The following is a 22,367-nucleotide window of genomic DNA, read 5'->3' on the forward strand; positions in this document are numbered from 1 at the left end:
GGGGGGGGGGCATTAAGCTTTTTATTCAGAAGTAACATGAAATGTATGCAAATTCTGTATTCAATCCAAATGGAATGATAATAGAACGAGAGTAACTTAACAGTATACACATAGCAAAATTGAATGATGAATTTGATTCATGCATCCTCAGAGAGAGGATACCTTGTGAAGAACATACCATCATGCTTTTAGCAGCAGAAAGTTAAGGACAACAGGAAGAATTCTTTACTGGCATTCACAGCTAGACCACATTAACCCTTATATAACTATCTATCACGTTTCCAGACTTTCATGTTTACAATCTGTTTAGTGGCAAAAAATAGCCACAAACAAACACAAAAAACCCTGAACATTCATTCTTTCAACTAATAAACCTCTTGACTTGAACACAGATATTACCTCTATCTACTACCAGATGCACAAGAATGTTAAGGTAACACCATTTTGCTCACTTCTCCTTGCTGAGATGAAGCCAACTCCGACATAAAAATCATAAGGAAATCTAATCTTTTGATAGTACTATTTTGACAGCAGAGCACTACAAGTCTCTGCAACCAAATTCTATTTTCTATTTTCATTTCCATTCAGTAGACACATGCCCATACATTTATAAAGGAATAACTACTGTTTGGTAGTTGTCTTCGCACACAATTCAGTTTCAAATCATTTATGCATAGGGTTCTTACCAGGACCAGTTCTGTAGAGTTCAGATGAGTTGCTAGTCTTCTGACTGAAGGGAATGTGTTGATGATATAGTGGAGGCGTTTTCACTAGAAGAGACAGAAAACTAAAGTTACTCTTCAATGACAGACAAAACGGTAATAGCACTATGAGAATAAAAATGCAAATATTTCCTTACCATATGGTGTCTCTGGTGAGAGCGGAAAAGATGGTGTGGATGAGACAGTTTCATTTCCGTTTTTGGTTGGGGAGTAGATTCCTCCATCTATTTCATCTTGGTAACATGCCATCTAGGAAGGGCACAAATGAGCAAAATTACAGTATGAAAATTCCCACATAATTGTACAACACAGTGGGGTATTTTTCATCATCAGATTTTAGATGATTCCATGTAATCTGATCTACTTGCCCACCACAGAGATCTTGGAACACTGAAACCACATATAGAAAAATGACATACAGGACAGACTGCAACACTGAATTACGCTTCTGAGCTAACTATGGGCATTCATTCTTATTGTCAGGATGCAAATGCAAATTCCTCTACAGGGATTGTGGACACTGAACATGAATGCAGGGCCCTGCTGGTCTTTAACTTCACTGTATCTTTATGAATAGATATTTTCTTTATTGCTTACCTCTTTGGTCTCCCCTACAGCAATTAATGATCCCGGATTTACAACATGGTCAGCAGCAGGAGACTTCATCCATCCGCATCTGGTGAACACGGGCTGCCCAGGGACATCGTTGTCATACTGCCCAACACTCAGCTTCCTGATCCTTCCTACTGGGACATTATCATCTTGCAAATCTGCTGCTGTAACCAAATACATAAACCAATTAATAAATTACTTTTTCATTATTCTTTAGAGTTGGTGCAAGTAAACTTTTTACTATTGCAACTTCAATGGTTCTGTTCCAGAAAGAGATCATTGGTTTCCTAGCTGCTTTATCAAATCATGAGGGGAGGCAGGGAGGAAATTGCAATTAGCCTTGCAGACACATGTGAGGAAGGTATTTGCAGGACACTCATCTCCTGAGGAGGGAAGCGGCAAGGGCAGCTGCCGCTCCTCATTTTGGCGAGAGGTTTGGCTCGTGCTGTTGGACAGCCTGCCAGCAGAGGCCGCTATGGGCAGCCAAATGGAAGAACTTGTCCATATTTCCAGCCTTATCAGCACTCAGCAGGTTTTGTAAGCAGAACCACTGCAGCTTTCAGGACTGCACTTCCCCTTCCAATAGTAGCTTCTTATTTAGCTGGTGCAGCCTCAGATCCTTGTAAACTCAAAGCTGAACACAGCTCCTCACAGACCTCCTATGGTACACTCAGCATCCGCGCTCCCTCGTGGGAACTGGACATGATGCAGGCAGGGGAGCTGCAATCTTTGAGACAATGCAACCTTTGAGACAATGAAGAGTGAGAGGAGACTGCAGAGCAGTCCAAGATATTCAGGGGAACAAAGCAGTATTTGTTGTCAAAGCTGCTAGTAAGACAGTGTCGTCGGATTGAGGGGACTTTCTATTTAGGCATCCACTGCAACCAATAGCCACCTTCTGAGAAGTCCTGCAAGCAGTTGCTTTTTTCACCCCCTTTGTGAGACGTAGTTAACAAAAAAGGACATCGGCAAAATGATCCCTCTATGGTATTTACTGTGGAGCTGCATGCAGCACAGTACATACGTGTAGCAGCATTTCAGATACTCTCTTTAACAGTTTTTAGCATCTGTATAATACAAAAATATCTAGAATTAGTTCCTACTGAAGTAAAGCATGAAGTAAAGCAGCTGACAGTAACTATGGTGCAAAATCTGGCATGCAGCAGAACTGCCTTTCCTATGGTATACTTTACATTTCTCCACGATAATACAGGACCACCACTGTGCAACAATATACAATCAGATTTCTGTACAAGAGAACAAGAATTATTCAAGATAGGCAGGGGTTTCACTTAGAGATGTACAGAATTAAAGTGAGTTTCTACACTGAAATACATATGCTGCTTCTTTGTGGATTCACTGGTAAGTAGGGATTCGTTCCAAAAACATACATTTCTTGTACTTCCAATACATTTCTTGCAAAATTACAAAATCAGGCACTTTCAAGAATCGAGCCTGATAGTAACTCCTACTTCAGTGAGTTGAAAAGAAAAATAATAAAGATGGGAATTCTCTTATAGGGTTAAATTTCTGGATTTAGATTCAACTTATTACTTCATCTAGTCAATATAAATATACCTGAAGTGTGGAAAGAGACACAGTAGAATTTTGTTTTTAAGTTATGGCTTTATGAAACTAAAATAGCATTCACATTTTTGGGATGCATATTTTAAACAAATATTGAATGTCTTTTTTCTGACATTACTTGTATTGCAGATTTTGCTTAGAATATCATTAAGAAGGCTTCATCATCAACAGTATACACTCATGTGTCTGTAGTATTCATATACTTGTGAAGAATGTAAATTTCTATGACATTGTTGATTCAGTTCTCAGAAAGCTGCAAATACGTATCTTAGGAAAACTGGACATTTTCTTTGATTACGTTGTGTATCAAACTGCCAGGAAATGGTAATAGAGATGAAAAGTTGAGCTGATATACTGAAATAAAGCTTAAAGCAAAAAACTTGCATCTAAGATGGAAAGCTACATGAAGAAGATAGCAAAAAATGACATACTTAGCTCAATACTTCTAAGCTGCCTCATTAAAGGCAACAGATGTTTCTTTACTGATTAAAAAGTTGTTTTTACAGTGCATAATATACAACACCATGAGCAAAGACTTAACTAGAAGACAGCTCATTATTTTCTGTTCCTATAGTTCAGTTTAAAGTTTTGGCAGAACTTCATAAATATCCCAGCAGCACATTTACTTCTTTGAAATCATTTTGTATTCTCTTTATCCTCTTTTCCCCCTTGTAAACTACAAATATAATTTTGATTGCCTTAAAGTACAAATGAGAACATTCTTAAAGATCAGCATCAGACATTTATCATGTCAGACAGCTATCACTAGGTCACTGAAATAGCTAGCAGTAGCATGGCAAGCAGTTAGAGGTCAATCTTTGTTTGGTTTCTTTAGCTGGTGAGCTTTCCTGGAAGGTATTTATAATATTAGAAACAAAACAAAGCTAAGCTAAAAATATTGTCTAGAGCAGCTTGTCAACAGTTCTCTATGTATTAGTAGTTGCCCTGACTAAACTACAAAAACTATTGCATTCATTGGAAATCTAGTATCATGCACTCCAAATGTTGTGATTTTTTGTGTCTACCAAATACATGAGACAAAGTATGGGAAAGGTCCATGTTTACTTTCAGCTACCACAACAGCTAGTAAGATGATGCCTACATGGCTCCATTTCATCCACAAGGTCTCTGAACAAGACTCAAGACCAGGTCCACTTGGGAGTAAGGCAACAGACCCATGCACAACCTGCATGGGACTTATTTTGTACATAAAGAGGCACAGTCCCTTTTAAAGATTTGAATATTACATCATATGCAGTGTTGAATATGTAGATACTCAACAGTCTTTCACTATATTTTTTCAGCATAATTTCTATTGAAGATTAAAAAAACAAACAGTGTTAAATAAACCTTTGAACAAAAAACCCTTATTCAACTTGTTTTCCAATGCTGTGAAAAAGCAGCAGGATGTATTAAATCAAACCACAATAAACATGCTTCTTAGCTGAGAGTCTCTAAATTCATGTCACTCCTGGTTTATACTAAAAATAAGTAAAAACATATTTAGCATATATTCAGCCCTTAAATAATCCAAAGGCCACATAATGTGGCTAGTATTATAACAATAATTATTTTTGCTCTCCTTTAGGGTTAAGAAATCCAAATGAGGGACTAGGACTATTAAAGTATATTATTATTATTATTATTATTATTATCATCAATTTCTTCAAATTCAGATTAAGGACTTCTTCCTCTTATTTTTAATTACAAGTTTTCCAGTTAAGAAATTCTTATAAGTGATATTTTAAAATAATCTATAGCTTTCAAAATTAAAAAAAAACCAAATATTTAAAAAAATGTAAAAAACTTTGTGTTAATCCTTACACCTAACATGCATAGAGGAAAAGGTGGTTGAAAAAAGAGGAAAAGGTGGTTGAATGATCCTTACAGTAAGTTATAAAATCTTTTTGTGGTCATCTGTGTGGAATGACAAACAGTTCACATCAAACAAAAAACTCATGTAGGAAACTCCCTTACATTCCTATTCTATCACAAGTAAAACAATCACAAATCATGTTTTAATAGTTAAAAAACTTTCCTTTATTTATACTTGCCTTTCAACAAGGCAAATGCCTTTAAATTTATAGTCTCAAGAAACCAAAGATGCATTGGCTCCTCATTTTTAAAAAACTCCGTCTACTTTAACTTTTTTTAGCACCACTTACCTTACGCACTGCACTGCTGGAGTCCAATGAGCCATGCTTGAAGACAGAATTATCATTGATCATATAAAATTACACACTTAAACACGAAGTAACAAGGCCAAGGAAATTACTAGTGTTTTTGCACATACAGGAGATCTCTTTAATCCAGGATTGTTATGGAATAAGCAGAGGTGTGTTCCCAGTGTGGACACAAAGTGCGTTCTGCCATGTATTTACTCTGCATAATGCTTTTGATTCAGAAGGCTTTCCTGTCCTGTGCTGTTATTGATCAGACATTCACTTGATCCCTTACATAAATTGTCTTTGGGTAGTAATTCACTGACATATTTTCTTTTAGCAGGTTGTGAGAAAGATTAGACCTGAGATCTGTAAATCATGTAAAAGGTGATTAACAGGATCTTTTGAGCAATCCATGAGTTATACAAAGCCTCAACTCCATAACTGAAACAAGAATCTTGTCCAAGAAACTTCACGGTTTCTGGGAACCCAGATTATGATCCTTATATCATAAAATGCCTTCATCAAATCTCTTTGCGGCATCAAGATCCATTCAGCAGGAATAATAATAAACAATAAAACAATACTCAGGAATATATAGTTCCATATGCAGTGGGTAGTATCATCAGGGTCCTGTCTCTCTGCAGGGTGTCCTTATTCACTAAAAATACTGAGGTGTATAACAGCCTAAAAAAATGTCAAAATACGAAATAAAGGCAAACACAATGGAGAGAATAAGAAAAACGATGTGAAGCCTTTCAGTCTTCAGTATTCCACTTCTTACTAGTCCCTGCAAAGCTACAGCAAGATTTCAGGATGAACTCTGCCTTTTTTAATGTTACTAGTTTCAAAATATAATGTTATAAAACAAATAAAAAAACACCTGGAAGTCCCATGATGCTTGGAAGTTTTAAACATTCTTTACTATAATCCAGTTTATTCTATCATAACATTAGGAAACCATTCACTTGGTCCCTTAATAACATTTTGCTGTGGCTAGCTATATGGTCACAGCATACCCAAAGTAGCCACAGACTTAAGTTATAAAACAAAAACAGAAAATAAGTTTTCAGATGCTGGTCAATCTGGTTTCAGATGCTTAGATTTAAGAAGGTTTACAGAAATCCTACATAGTTTACTAATGACTACACATATCATTGTACAGTCAGAGAAGCTACAAGGCCAGGCAGGATGCAGGCGATCAATCTCTCTTGCAATCTACCTAATACTCTCTCACTGTAAAAATCCTAACTGTAATTATCAAGGAAATGCACAATTTATGTAACAGTCAAGATTACTGTAAGGAGACAGTCACAAACCCCAAACATTCAAAGAGTTTTAACATAGATTTTCTTGGTGTTGGCAAAATAATTTAAGTATTTCAGATAGCAAGAATCTCTTCTTTTCTCAGCCTATCACTGGCAATGGCTGCTTCTGCTCATACAAGTACACAAGAAATATGTATAATGTGCTTGGCAAGAGAACAAAAATGATTTAAATCAGATTATCCTCTGTTTTAATAACTGTAGTTTGGAGTTTCAAATTACATTTTCTAACATGTCTAAATTGATTTCAGTGTTCATGTGTCTTGTCTCACAATAATCAGCTGCTATAAAAAGCTAGGAATTCTAATATTTAAGGTACTCGACAGACTATAATTGAAAGATAGTCTGAATTTTCTCTACTGTAGGGAATATTTACAGTAATAGGATGGAATAATCCTACACAATAGCACAGGCTAGGTATCAACTGCAGAGAAGGCAGCTTTGCAGAGAAGGATCTCAAGTACCTGATAGTTGCCCTTGGGGCAGAAGGCTAGACATGCTAGACTACTAGATCAATGGTAGCTAGCAGGTAATCCCCTCTATTCAGCATTTGTGAGGCTACATATAGAGCACTGTGTCCGGTTTTGTGTCCTAAAGTATAAAAACAAAGAAAACACACTGACATACTGGAGTGAATCTAGCAAAACATTACCATAAATGTTGTTGGCTGGGGGCCAGAGCACACAACATAAGAAAAGACTCAGGGAATTGGCGTTGCCAGAGTCTTAGGAAGAGATGGCAAATGTGGAGACTAACTGCTGTCTTCAGCTATTTAAAGCAGGGATTGCAGAGAAGATCTATATTCTTCTTGGAAGTACAGAGTGACAGCATGAGAGGCAACAGACACACTTTGGAGCAGGGCAAATTCTGATTAAATACAAGAAAAATAATTTCCTAAGTAGAGTGGTCAATCCTTGTAGTATGTCCATCAAAATGCTGTGGAACTGCTAATCATGGTGATGTTCAAAACTGGACTGAATGCTGCCCCAGGCAAGCTGATCTAACTGAACTAGCTTCAAGCAGGACGATGGTCTCGACTTCCCATCCCAAAGAGTCTCCAATTAATGACCTTATAAAGCAATTCTGTTTGCCAATACTGCCTTTAACCAACTGCAGAACAGTTTAGAAAATGCCAGATGGTATCACATCAGTGGGATTTAACTTCAGACAGGAGTCATACTGTAATATTTTCACATTCAAGACCAAATTCATTTTCAAATTCAAGACCAAACATTTTGTGGTTTAGAGAATCTTTTGGAAATTAGGACAGATCTACACTCGCTGGTTTACAGTCAAAGCTTAATGAGAATGTATTAGGTCAAAAAAAAGCAGACTGCAACATCATAGAACACTATTGTTATCTGTATTTCAGGCCAATATATTGCTGTGTTAGCAATTCATTACCTCCTGCTTTACTAAGTTTTTCATCTTTTAATTTGGAATTTTGTAACTAAATGCTTAACCAAGTTTGTTTTTGTTAAAATTTGTTTTTCTAAAGAGCATTATCAAGGTTTAAATCTAGTATCATTAACCGAAATTTCTTATTGTATATTGGCCTTGTAACCTTAGAAAAAGTCTATCATCTTCAAAAGCTGGCAAACAAGAATTGCTGCAGACAAGAAAGAATCGATTGATTATCTCTTTTATGAGATGCTAATCTGAAAAGTTCTGTGATGAACCTTCCAAACATACTGCAGAGATGGTGAGTTGTTACAACATTGAAATATAAATCTTAGAACTGTCAAGCTAATTTAAACTAATCATCAATACTTAAATTACAAGGAAATCACAAAAGCTTTCAAAATTAGAATTAAAAAAGGAAAACATGTTGGGATATATGTTTGATCAAATACCATCAAATTCCTAGTATAAGAATGGATACTGTATTAAAAACAGAGATGCTCAAATGCAGACAGACCACTTCGACTGCTACGTATAAGACAGTGATATACGGAAGAAACAGAGGGACAGACATACACACACACACACAAAAAAAAAAAAGACATCAAGCAAGCTCCTCATCACCTAGGTGTGTAGCTTTAACCTAGGTGGAAAGCTAGCACAACATAGGAGAGGGTCTACCAGTTCAGCCCACAGGCTTATAAAACTCCGATTTGTCTCAAGCAGGGAGCTATGCAGACTCCCATGAGGCTGTTTTTTTTCTGTTGCTCCCTTCACAGACCTCAGCATAGTTATGAAGGCTGAAAGCCAACTCTGAGGAGAATCATGTTAACATTGCCGAAATTCCAGATGCTGTTACCTATACAGCAATTTAGAGAAACCTGCATAACTGCCATTACTGCCCAACATGGAGATTCAATCTAACAGGAAGTTTAACAGTTCAACAGAGAGTCTATACATTAACTCTTAAAAGAGTAGAAAACTACTGATCTGCCCCACAATAATAAAAAAGCCCTATTAGAACATTATCCACATCAAAAGAAATTTCCTTCTCTGGCACTATTTGACTTCTACAAAGTATAATCTTTTCCTAGGATGCACTTAACAATCAGCTTTAAAAGATGGATTAGTGATTAAACCATTAAACAAAGCAAATGCATTTACATAATTAAGAATCAGTCTTATAACCACTGTGAAAAATTTAAAGGAAAAATAGCACCTTCCTAGGTAGCAAGACAGAGCTTAGGCTAAACACTGTTGTGTTGTAAATGCAACAGATCCATCTGAAAAAAAATTACGGGTTTATGATGCATGCACTAACATAGCATCTTGTCTTACAACATGTGTAATGTTAAGTCCATCCAGACAACAGCCAAACATGAAAACCCATCTCCTGCCTCCAATTTTTTTTTTTAAATTTCATCTAGACTAGCAGCATATTAAGGATGAGCTTCTCATTGAGCTTGCTACTTGGCTGCATCATTTCAGAGAGCTACCAGCTAGAGAGTGTATGGAGTTTCTAGAGTTTCTTATGTCCATAAACAACAGAGAGTTTTCTGTTTGGACAGAAATATCAACAGATTGGTCTCTTGGTGCTCTTGAGCTAATGAGCGTCTCCATCCACAGCTGTTCTTCCTGCACATGGTTCCTGCACTCTACTTGTTTAGTTTACTTGGAGAATAGCTTGTTATTAAGCCAAAGAGAATTTATATCCTGATACTTACATCTACTATACTATACAAAGATGTAAGTATCATGGTATAAATTCTCATCTATATGTGGAATTATAGAAATTCACTGTTGGATTAGGGTTATACACTGTTGAAAAGGTTATACATCTGGAAAACAAACTTAGACTATCTGAATTTACAAAATTAAGACAAACAACCATTGCAGCATTTATATTTTAATTAGAGACTCTGTTTATGCTCAAATTTCCAGATTCATATCTCTGTGGAAATACCGTTTCAAAGAGATCAATGAGAATTCACTGAAATGATTTTGTGTTATATTTAGTGCCTCAGTTCTTCCAGAATGTAGGAATATATTCCATAGCCAGAAAAAATCATGAAAAAATACCCCTAATATTTAATAATGATTCATAAGTCAAAGTATTCCTTCCTCCTTACCTAGAATGGGTAGCAGGGTAGAGTCCAAACTCCTGAAGTTGTGAAGACACAAAAGCTGTCCACATAGGACACAAAAAAGAGTCTCTTAGAAAATTCAAACTCCTGCCTCCAGATTCAGAAGGAGAGGGCAGAACCATTCTGCTCTCAGACTCAGATCCTGGAAGTTACCGTGATTGATATTATTTCTGGAATACACACATGACTTAATTTGAAATTACTATACTGCTGAGTTTAGTTAGGATAGCTTTCCTCTCTGAAAAAATTTGCATCAGCGTGGTCAGCATTAAACCAATATTTATGAACTGTTGAGATGAACTGATATGCATAATAATACAATAGTAACAACAATAATATGTAAGGTACAGCACATAAAACAAAACAATGGTTAATGGAAATAGCACTTTTAAACCATTAGTAATACTTTTTTTCTTTTACTCATATATGAATAATTTCATAATAGCTTACGCGTAGGCTAATTTTGTGCTGATGGGCAAAATACCGAGGAAGTAAATTAGCATCTATTATCTGACCGTGCTAATCCTTAGATTTACTTTTTTTGTAAGTGAAAAATATATATAAAAGCTCCATCCAGACTTGCAGTTAAATACTACAAAATTTACTCCAGCTGAGGTACCAAAATTTACCTATGTGATGGACACTACAATGATACTACTGTATCATTAGTACAAGTATTGCACATAAGGGACAAACTGTTCTCTTGCCACTTTACAACTTGTTTCAGATGGGCTAAGTTTGCTCTCCCATGGAATTTAAAACGGGACATTTGGAATAGCTCAATACTTTTTTAAAAAATATAAGCTATGAGAAGGGATTATTCTCTCCCCTCTGACTGTAAATACATTGTATCATGATTTATGATAACGAAATTTGGACCATCTTCAAAGATTTATCTTTCCACAAAGCGAAGACCTTTGAAAATGTTCCAGACATGTGTTAACATTTGAAAATGTTCCAGACACCTCGTATTTAGACACCTCGTTTTTATTCACTCTGCATGTCTTGGGATGCTTAGATTTTTTCAAGGGAGGGAAGGTCATATAATTCTTCTCCTGTTTCTAAGATTTTCTAAGGGAACAGAAATTATAAATTTCTAATAGTGAAAGGATGGGGGAAGTGAGGTATGAGTGAAGGGAATGGAAACTGTTAATGAAAATTAGTAGAAAACTTCCTGTTCTTTTCAGTCCATTATTAGATTATTGCTTTTATAGTTTTCCAGTTACAAAGAGTTTGTACTAATTTTCCCTCTTTAGACATTAATGATGCTTGTGATAACAGGTTTGCTGAAAGGAAATTCATCTTATAAATGATATCTAACAAGCAGAATCCTATGTTACTAGACATGAAAGTCTTCACATAAAATAAAGGGAGGAAGGCAGCTGCAGAGAAAGCTATATAGAGACATCAGAATTTTCTACATGTTTTTCTGATATTTAAAAACAAGAACTACCACTGCACTCTGTTAACATTAAACGTCTACTTCTACTTCTTAAGGAAAACCTTAAGAACCAGTATACTGATTCCCCTCTGATAAGCTAGGTACATAGCACAGAGGAGGAAGGACATCATTAACCACTGTTCTATGTGATTGCAAGAATGTTATCTTAGCAAAAGGGGTTCAAATATCACTGTCTGCTTCTATCCATTCTCAAAAGTAATCAGCACTTAACCTAAGACTTAATTTTGGACAACACTCAGAAGTCTATCGTGTGTGCAGTTGGTACTTTGCATCATGCTATTTATAGTTACATGCTACATTGTATACTATAACTATAAAAATTAACTATAAAAACTGCATATATACATTGCATAAAAGATAGCCGTATATGTAGGTCCAGATGTAACTCTGGGAGGTGATCTTCCCTACCTACTCAGTCCTGGTGAGGCCACATGAGAGTTGAGTCGGGTCTATGAGCCCCGAGAACAGGGCTCCCCAGCATGAGAAAGACATGGAGCAACTGGTGCAAGTCTAGCAAGTTCAGGACTATGAAGTTGATTAGGGGCGAGAGCTTCTCTCTTACCAAGAAGGGCAGAGATAGCTGAGCCTGTTCAGCCTGGAGAAGTGAAGACTGAGGGGGGATCTTATAATTGCATATAAGGATCTGAAGGAAGGGTTGTCAAGAGGGCCAAGACTTTTTTTACTGGTGGGAGCAATAGAACTAGAGGCAGCAGGCACAAACTGAAACACAGGAAGTTCTGTCTAAATATAAGAAAAAAAATCTCTAGTTTGAGGGCACAGAGCACAGGTTGCCCAAAGAGGATGTAGTCTCCTTCTCTGAAAATATTCAAAACTCACCTGGACGTGATCCTGTACAACTTGCTTTAGGTGACTCTGCTTGTGCAGGGGGGTTGGACTAGATGATCTCCAGGGGACCTCAGCCATTCTGTGATTTTGTGAATTGCATACACAGAGCTGTGAAAACTGGAGCCTATAGTTTCTACAGAAGATACAACATTTTATGTTCTAAAAGGGTGAATGTAACAAAAGCAGACTCTATGGAATGAGAAATAGGTTGAAGAACTTCGCTAAGCAAAGCCTAAAGATATAGTCTTGATCTAGTAAAACTAGTGAGCATATGTAATGGATATATATATATATAAAAGTATGTGAAAAGTGTAAAGTAAAACATGTTCCTGCTTACTTGTCAATCAATCTGTGCAAATGCATACAAATGAACAGACATAAGAATGTATGATAGCATACATATATTTCCAGATGACTCAGGCACATTTAGTTCTTCAACTTGTATTTTCATCCCTGTCGTGTTTTGGAAATATGTACGTGCCTTAAGGCAAACATTTTTTACACAAATTTTCTTTTCCTCACATATGCAAGAAGCCAGATAACTGCCATCCTCTCATTAGTCAATTCTCAACTTACACACACACATTTACCATGGGTCAGTCACATTCATTTCTACCACCATTTGCTTTCTACTCACTCTGAATAGCTCATACTTCCATTCAACCATACTTACGGCCATTGAGCCCTGACCTGCCCACTCCATCACACTCAAATGAATCCTCTTAAGGCCTTTTCAGCCTTTCTCCTTAGGTCAAGGACTGTTTGCAGCAGAGAGAACAGAGTTCCTCCTATAACATGTCTGACCAAGAGCAATCAGTACTTGTAAGCGAACAACTGTTACTTCGATTCTCTTGAACAACTGTTACTTCGATTCTCTTAATTCATGGCTATTTCCTTATCCCTGTGGGGGCCAGAATAGTTTTGTGCTATTGATGACACTCCTGCACAGCAGCAGCTAATTGCCTCACTAATTGCTATGAATCTCCCGCTTGTCCTAATTCTGCAAGTCTACTCTAAGATGAGTTAATGCATATGGCCTGCATTCTGCTACCACACACTGGCTACAAAAAAAACAGATTATTTTTACAGCTTAAGTTAAACCATCCCTTAAAATAAGGTTGTCTTTCCTTTAAGTGTAACATCATTACAGACTTTCACTGAAAACATGCAGGGCACTTCCAGCTTTTTTTTTTTTTGCATATGGCTGCATGTGTAGAGAAAAGCAGTCAGGAAACAAAGGATCCTACAGCTGTGTGTTAAGGATGAAAAGCAACGTTAATGAATCTGGTGAGGAACTTTCCACAACATTATATATTTCTTTGTTCTTATGCACACAGAAATAGGCTTTTGACCTTATCAAAGACAGTGAGCTCTGTTTTTATTCAGTAACTTTTTTTTTGTTCTAAATGCTCAACACGTGACATTTATCCTGCTAAGTACACAGGATATATCTTGCACGTATTAATTGTACCACAGAAGTGCTAATTCTCAATAAGAAGATGAAAACAGACCTTACTAAGTGTTCAGGTTTGCAGACTGAAACTTGAGTGCCTGAGATTTCTGCATGCCGTTAGGCTACTTCTCTTCCTCTCTCGCAGTCTGATGCCACATAGCTCTGATTCCCACACACAAGCGAACTGCCAAGAATGCTTGAAAACAGAAGGGAACTGATAAAGAGCATTTCCTTGTTTCCCTAACTTGAAGTTTCCCTTTCCCACCCACCACCAAAAACAAACCAATTCTGCTGTTTCAAGGTATCTATCCATTTTCTCATAAGGCCAAGACTTAGGAGTCTCCTGAGAAAGTAAGACTGCTTTTTTCCTTTCTATGGCATCTGGAAAAGTATAATGCACTACTGACCTTCTAGTCTCAAGTAAAGATGGCAGCAAGCCATATACACACACTGTTTTACCCTCTGGGACTCTGGGTAGATTTAAGCAGAGCTCATACCTCTGTAAAATGAGTAGTACTCACAAAAATCAAAATATAACATTTCAGCAATTGATATAAAGGCAACATTTTAAAAGTTTTTTATCGGGTTGAAGGAAGATGTTTTCTTAAAAAAAAAAAATTATCCTTTAAAGCTGCTGTGATGAGACAACTAGAAAAATAAATCAGATGTTCCATAGTATCTAGGTGCCCAGTACTCTTGCAGCCCGAAATAAATCATGTGAAATGACAAAATCTTTTTGTGGGTTTTGGGTCAATGTGACTTAGTCCAGCCTGACATACTGAAATGCACACAAAAAAATACCAGAGAATCCTGATCTCCCCCATCTCAGTCTAGGAGCAAATGCCCTAAAAATATTTAATTGGCATTCCTCCTAGCTTTTTCTCAGCTTTAATCATAATCTGCTAATGGTATTTAGTAACATGAAATAACTGTGTTCCTCATCATGAAGCTTCTAGAGACCAAGTCCTATCAGAAAAATATCTGTATGCAGTTTCATCAGTTTCATGATACACCTGTCCTATCAGTCTAAAAGCATCATAATAAAATAAATTGCATAAATTGCATAAATAATACATAAATTGCAGTTTGGCTTCTCTGCCTTCCTCCAGCAGTCCTGCCTTTTCACCACTATCTTTGCACACTTTGCATCTTTGCACACTGCAATTACGAATTATTTGCTCACTGCACAAGTAAGATGTGGTCTGACATCTGGTCTGACAAGAGAAGCCACGAGAAAATTTTTGATCCATTAAATCCACAAGCCAATGCATAGTTGCCAGATCTGACACAAAGATGGTTTTGCATATCCAAGGATCAGAGAGGCAGAATGAGGTCAAGTTTCCTGGGAACTATCTGATTTAAAGTGAGTTAAGTTCAATAGAAAATTGCACCATTAATCACAGTGAAAATGTTCAAAGGTCCCAGGAGCTGAAACTGTTGCTTATCAAGAGCAAAGCATGTGATTGTAAGACAAGGGAAGCTTCTCAAGACACTACATTAATCAATCGCAAACATAAATCTTTCATCTTCAATGCACTCAAATGAAATCAGCTGCCCAAAGACCTTAACAACATTCCAGTACCTATATCCTTATCCCTATCTCCCTGCCTCCCCTATTGATAGTTTCCACCCTGTGAAGTGGTAGCTGTTGATTTTTTAGTGTAAACTAAAACACTGAATCAGGAGCTGCAAAAGGAGAAGCCAGTACCCATTAGGTTTTGCTGCTTTAGATGATAGGAAGTATAACCTCTGACCAAGGACCACAACAGATCTAGATTCAGAGTATATCGTACTACTTGGCACTATATCCACAAGATCTCAAAAGACTTATATTTATATTTATTTTATATTTATAGAAGATTAGCACCATGTTTCAAAGAGATAACTAAGGCTAGAAGATGCTACCTGAAAACAAGAATGCTGAGAGCACAGGGCCTTAAAGGTAAAGAGTTGAATTTAGTTTAAGTTTTAAAGTTTAAGAGTTGAATTCTTAAAGAAATTTTCCAAACATAGATATCTTAAATGACAAGAAATATGACTAGAACAAGATTCCTAGATTCCACACACTGCAGGCTCTCTGCAGCACTTAAAATTCCAGATTCAGGTCATTTCTAGCCTTAAAAATATACGAATTATCCTTTATGTCCTGTCTTCTTCTTTATGTTTTCATTACCAGTGTAAAGGTTCCTACTGGTCTGAGTTCCAGACAGCAAAATATTAGGTATTAAATGCTTCCTCCAATCAAATATTTAGCAAAAGGCTTCAGGAGATAAATAATAGTCCATTCATTCCTTGATATCCCTTGAATATCATGTCTTTTTGACAGAGGATGTATGCCTCACATGCCGAAATGAAACATCATGCAGAAGGGCTCAAGAAGCACTTCAAGAAGCACTTCATAAGTCGAGCAAGGGAGACAGGAGACTAGCATGGATGGGCAAGGAGCTGCTAGGCAAACTTAATCAGAAAAAGAGACCATATATAACATGGAAAAAAGGCCAGGCCACATGGGAAGAATATAGGAGCATTGTCAAGGAATGCAGGGATGCACTGGGAGAGAGGAAGACTTTTCGCTGGTCAAGGAGGATTGAGTTAGGGATTATTTAGGCAAACTGGACACTCATAAATCTATGGGCCTGGATGGGATGCATCCAAGAGTGCTGAGGGAACTGGCAGCGATTATTGCTTAGACGCTCTCCATCATCTTCAAGAGGTCATGGAGAGCAGGGAAGGTGCCGGAGGACTGGAAGAAACACACGTCACTCCAGTCTTCAAAAAGGGCAAGAGGGAGGAGCCGGGCAACTACAGGCCAGTCAGCCTCACCTCCGTCCCTGGAAGAGTGATGGAGCAGGTCATCCTAGAGAGCATCTCATCCCCATGGGGAAACACCAGAAGTGTGGGTTGGATGAGTGGGCAGTGAGGTGGATTGAGAACTGACTAAATGGCAGAGCTCAGAGAGTGGTGATAAATGAGGCTGAGTTTAGTTGGAGGCCTGTGGCCAGTGTTGTCCCACACGGGTCAGTATTAGGCCCAGTGCTATTCAACTTGTTCATCAATGATTTGGACAAGGGCACAGAATGCACCCTGAGCAAGTTTGCAGATGATACCAAGCTGGGTGGAGTGGCTGACACTCTGGAGGGTTGTGCTGCCACTCAGTGGGATCTGGACAGGTTGAAGAGTTGGGCACAGAGGAACATCATGAGGTTCAATAAGGACAAGTGCAGTGTCCTGCACCTTGGGAGGAGTAACCACAGGCACCAGTATAGATTAGAGGTTGACCTGCTGGAGAGCAGCACCACAGAGAGGAACCTGGGAGTCCTGGTTGACACCAAGTTAACCATGAGTCAGCATTGTGCCCTCATGGCAAAGACGGCCAATGGGATCCTGGTCTACATCAGGAGGAATGTTGCCAGCAGGTCAAGAGAGGGGATCCTGTCCCTCTCCTCAGCTCTGGTGAGGCCGCACCTGAAGTATTGCGGGCAGTTCTGGGCTCCCCAGTATAAGAGGGACGTGGAGCTACTAGACAGAGTCCAGCAAAGAGCAACAAAGATGATTAAGGGACTGGAGCATCTTCCGTATGAGGAAAGACTAAGCAAGCTGGGCCTGTTTAGCCTGGAGAAGCGAAAGTTGAGAGGGGATCTGATTAATATCTATAAGTACATGAAGGGGGAATGTAGGGAGGAACGTGCCAAACTCTTCTCAGTGGTGGCCAGCGATAGGACAAGGGACAATGGCTATAATTTGAAACACAGGAAGTTCCATCTGCATGTGAGGAAGAACTTCTTTACTGTGAGGGTGACAGAGCCCTGGAACAGACCGCTCAGAGAGGATTGTGGAGTTTCCTTCTCTGGAGGTCTTCCAAACCCACCTGGGTGCCACCCTGTGCCACATGCTCTAGATGTCCCTGTCTGAGCAGGGGGGTTGCATTAGATGACCTCTGGAGATCTCTTCCAACCTTAACCACTCTGTGAAGCACTTCTTGTGCTCAGCAAAGCTCAAGAAGCTTGCACAACTGCACAATTTTGCTGTTTGGAATAAAGCACTGTAGAGACGCCAGAACTCTGTCAGGCTGAGATATCACACTTCCAGACAAAGCTACCACCAAGTAATTTTTGCCAATGCAGAATGTTAAGAGGTAGCTAATTCTTTTCATATTGCAGAAAAGCTATCCTGCAGCGATTATTTAACGTGACTGAATTTAAGCCAACTTCCAAGGATCCCACAACCAACATACTAGAAGTATTCAATACTAGATATTGCTGATTATATTTTTAGAGATCTCATTGCCAGAAGTGTGAAATAGTTGGCCAAATTACTTTTATCTTCCAAAAAAATGATGCCTTTCTTGGAAAAAAATAGTTTTATACCAGACTTTATACATCTTTTCTAACTGGCGCTAATGGAAGATTTGAGAAGTTACTCGCATTAAGTTATACAAATCTGCAGAAGAACCACTGAGGAAGGGAAAACATTAAGGATGTAACATTACATACCTTGAAGGTTGAACTGCTCACAAACCGTTAACGTTAGCTTCATTTGCTGTACAAATTGAAGAGTATATTACTTAAAAAAAAGAGAACGTGAACAAGAGATTCTAGCTTTTCTAGAAAATAAAGCCAATTCTTGCAGTTTTTTTTAATACATATTACACGCCTTTCTTAGCTCCTTGGGTTTTATGCCTAGAGACATGAGGCAACTTCCATACACTGCTAGAAGAAAAATCAGAACAAAGCACTGAAGATGGGAAAGAGAAATGACTGGATGCATGTATTGAGAGTTAAGGCTAAAAGAAATGCAACTCCGTTTTTAAATATATACTCCTCTCCCTTATTTTAACCTTCTAAAAGAAAGTTAATTTCTAAACGGTATATTTAAATGTTTCCATACCAGTAATTTTTTTCTAAAGTACCAAAAGTCCTTGTAAACCCTTTCTCTATGAAAGGAAGGAAATCAAACATAAATATCATGCATGATAAACGTTTTTCAACAGTTAACTTGTGCACAACTTGATAGAGTGCAGAACTGTCCACAAAATTCTGGAGAGCACTTTACCTATATGCTGCTGATTAAATTAAAGCATACTTCAGTGAAAACAAATCTTGCTTTCGGAGCATTAAAGTATATAGAAAAAATTCAATTCATGTCTGAAACAGAGCTAATGCAATAACAATTAGCCCTTACATACCACTTCACAGTCAGCATATAAATTGTGTGTATCAGCCTACTTACAAAGGGACACACTCTGCCTAATTAAATCAATCGGAAGAATTTTTCTATTGACTTAAGTGGGAAGTGGTTTAGGAACCAGTATGCATAGGTCTATGTTTGAAGCTCCTGTAAGGATGTTCCACATTTCTGACAGACAGGTTTAAAAAACAAAAAACTATAACTCCTCTGTCTTCCCTTGCTCATATCAATGAAGGCAGGCAAAATTTGAAGAAGCTTCACACCTACTGAACTCTTTACTTGCTCTATTATATCATATTGCCCCTCAGAAATAACTCAGGAATATGTGTTGTTCATATAGTCATAACTACAGTCATAACTTAACTCCTGTCTTGCCTGTTTAATCATTCTCTTTTACGACAAAACCTCTCCCAGAACATGCCTGAAGGACTTGCATTCTCCCCAGCCTCTATCAAGACAGAAAGTTTACCTGGCTATACAAATGCAATGGAATGACAGTGACTCCTGCTTCCCTTGGGAAAGGGCTGTGAGAAAAATTCAAACATCTCTTTTCAGATTCAAGTCTTTAAACAAGAAATAGTGAAGGTTTTTGTTGTTGTTGTTTTACACTGCCTACTTTTCCCACTTTTGCTAACTTTACCATATGTGCCAAACAGAAAATTTCTCTCCTGATGGAAAAAAGAAAAACTCATTTTCCGCTGGCCCATCAGACTTAGCAATCTTTAAATGTTAGCCCATTTAGAAAGATTCAGGGCAATTATAAATTTATTTCAGTAAGAGGCTCAGAAGACACATTCTACATTAAAACAACAATATCAAATATAGTGAGGTAGCTCAACTAAACTCTACCACATCTTTCACTTTTCTAGTCCCTCGCAGTTGCCCATTCAAATGCAAAACTGTGATTTCACCTTCTCCGCATTAGATCACCATTCTCGATCACACATGCCTGCATATTCATATAAAATACACAATTCCTAATTGAAACCACATGCTGTGGTAAGTCATCATCTAATGCTTTGGCATATCCAACTGGGCTTGAACTGAAGCTGCTCATTTTGTCTACGAGGCCACAGACAGATCTTTAAAACCCACTTGGATGCAGCCCTGTGCCACGTGCTCTAGGTGACCCTGCATGAGCAGGGTGGTTGGACTAGATGATCTCTGAGGTCCCTTCCAACCTTAAGCATTCTGTGATTCTATGAAGACAGATCTGGCATGCTAGTAGATATTGCAATAACTTCCAGGAGGTGCAGGCAAACATTGCATCGTGCCACGAGTGGAAGAAGAAAAGAGAAGTGGAAGAAAGAAGAAAGGTGAATGTTCTGCTGGAGGAGTAAGACCACACAGGACTTCCAATAGTCACAGCAAGGTTAACAAGAGCTCGTTCATCACAAATTTTAGCTATAGGACTAATGAAAGAAGTCAGATGACTTGAAGAAGAGATATACTACTCATTCTTTTGCAAAACTGCTAGCTATAGTAGCATTACTTAGGCAACACAGTAAGCTAGATAAGTATTGCATATTTAATTCCATAATTCCCCATCAGAACCAGAGATAACAAGCAAATGCTATGACCTCTGAACTATAAAACAGAACAAAGCTTCTAAAAGAATATATTCAAAAATACATTATTGGCAAAGATTACTCTATTAATGAAAATATTGCACAAATATTTAATGCAGAGGCATTGCACTAAATTTGAGAATAAAATTAAGTTAGTGGTTTCTTTTCTATTTTAAGCAGAAATCAAAAAATGTCTTTATAGTTGATTTCTAATAGTTGTCTTATGTAGTAAATAGGAATTCTGCTCCATATCACCTAAAATTACAGTAGAAAAAAGAAAATCATAGCTGGTGATTTGTAATGGCTAAGAATTTGTTGAACAGTATGTTATTCAAGTCAAATATATGTATCCCAGGGCATTTTAAAATCTGCAAAATATTTTTCTTAAAGCTAGACTATTTTAGTACGATTTCATAATTATTTTACATTTTTATATAAAGAAGGAACATGAAATAATCTCTTCTTGAAAATCCATCCTGAAAGTAATAAATGGTTACCTGAGGTCCTCTGGTACTATATCAAGAGCACCCAAGCATTGGGAAAAGCATTATATTCACACAGTACATATAAGCTATATATAGCTTACCACACTGAGAGGGATTCCTGCTTGTGAGCTCTCCTTTCTCATGGAAGCCTGGGCTCCTGCCAAGCCCTTCCATGTTTGCATCAGGACTGCGAAAGCCATTTACTTGATTTAGGTCCGTAGTAACGGTGTTAATGCGAGTCGGGATAGGTTCAAATGTAGGGTCTAATTCCAAGATCAGCCTGTTCAGCTGCTCAATTGACTGATCAATATCCAAAGTTGGAGAAGCTGGCAAAGCTCCTGGATTCAGTCCTAGATCCAGACCATTTGTGTCCCTCTGAGGCATTAATTTTGGCTTAAAGCTATCACCGCTGGTGTGTTCCGCAGTTTCGCTGATACCTGACACATTTCCAAGCCCTCTCTGCACAGCATCTCTACTGCTGGAGCCCCGCATTGGGGTGTCTGGGACCTGAGACTTATTCTGGACACTGCCTGAATTCTCTACAATGTTATGAATGCCAACCCTCACTTCATTCTCTGGGGCAAAATTGTACTGGTGAGCAGTGACCATCTGCTGTTGGCGTACCCACGTCTGTGTAGAGTAGTTACTTGGGCCATAGGCTTGAGGCTGAGGAGAGACAGGATTCCTTTGCTGAGTTGGCTTCGGTTCACTGCTTCCAAATGATCTCTCATAGAGGGGATCCACACCAATTCCCAGATCTGGGGCAAGAGCACTGTGATGGTCTTCCCCTGTGTTACTTCCAAAGCCATCTGAGAGCAGGGAGTTCTGACTGCTCTTGTGGCAACTGAAGTTCCCAAGGTGGGTGGAGTGCTGACCTTCTGAGGAGGACAAAGTTCCAATGCTGTCCACACTATGAAGGTCATGATTGGGCATTTCATCATCCAGAATATCAGTCTCCCTGTCCTTCAGCTTGGTGTCTCCATTTACATGAACCTGAGCTGGAACTATGTGGCGAACACCACTGTACTTGCTTCGGGCATCAGTCATGTCCTTCGTGGTGCTGACAGAATCCTCCAGACCAAAGCCACTAAGTAGCTGGTCCAGTTCTGCCTTCTCTTGTGGGCTTAGACCGTTTTTGCCTCCTGGGGCCAGGCGCTCCTCAGTTTTGTCTGTCCTGATAGAAGCTGTTGAATGTCCAGAATCACTGCTGACAGAGAGAGTATGATCGCTGTGATCAGGACTGGTGGCTACAGGAACACCATGAGCAACACCCGGGATGCTAGTGTCCGAAGAGCTCTTCTTTCTCACTTTTGCATACAGACTGCCGTCAATAGGCCCCTGGGTATGCAGCACTGTGAAGAGACAAGCAACAGGCAGAGAAATGGACAAGGTATTACATAAGGGCTCTGACTG

General features: G+C 38.4%; 1 protein-coding gene across 2 annotated transcripts in view; it reads right to left on the minus strand.

Moving 5' to 3' along the window:
- TNS3 (tensin 3) overlaps positions 1-22,367 on the minus strand; it is a 265,746-nt gene that overhangs the window by 42,519 nt on the left and 200,860 nt on the right. For both annotated transcript variants that reach the window (XM_026033704.1, XM_026033705.1), the window contains 4 exons: positions 21,056-22,306; positions 1,320-1,498; positions 860-971; positions 687-770 (listed from right to left, as the gene is read on the minus strand). In XM_026033704.1, the coding sequence (XP_025889489.1) occupies positions 687-770; positions 860-971; positions 1,320-1,498; positions 21,056-22,306 (1,626 nt within the window). The remainder of the gene's footprint in view (positions 1-686; positions 771-859; positions 972-1,319; positions 1,499-21,055; positions 22,307-22,367) is intronic.

This window comes from Nothoprocta perdicaria, unplaced genomic scaffold, assembly GCF_003342845.1.
Source record: "Nothoprocta perdicaria isolate Ctin4 unplaced genomic scaffold, notPer1 scaffold_131, whole genome shotgun sequence".
Lineage (NCBI taxonomy): Eukaryota > Metazoa > Chordata > Aves > Tinamiformes > Tinamidae > Nothoprocta > Nothoprocta perdicaria.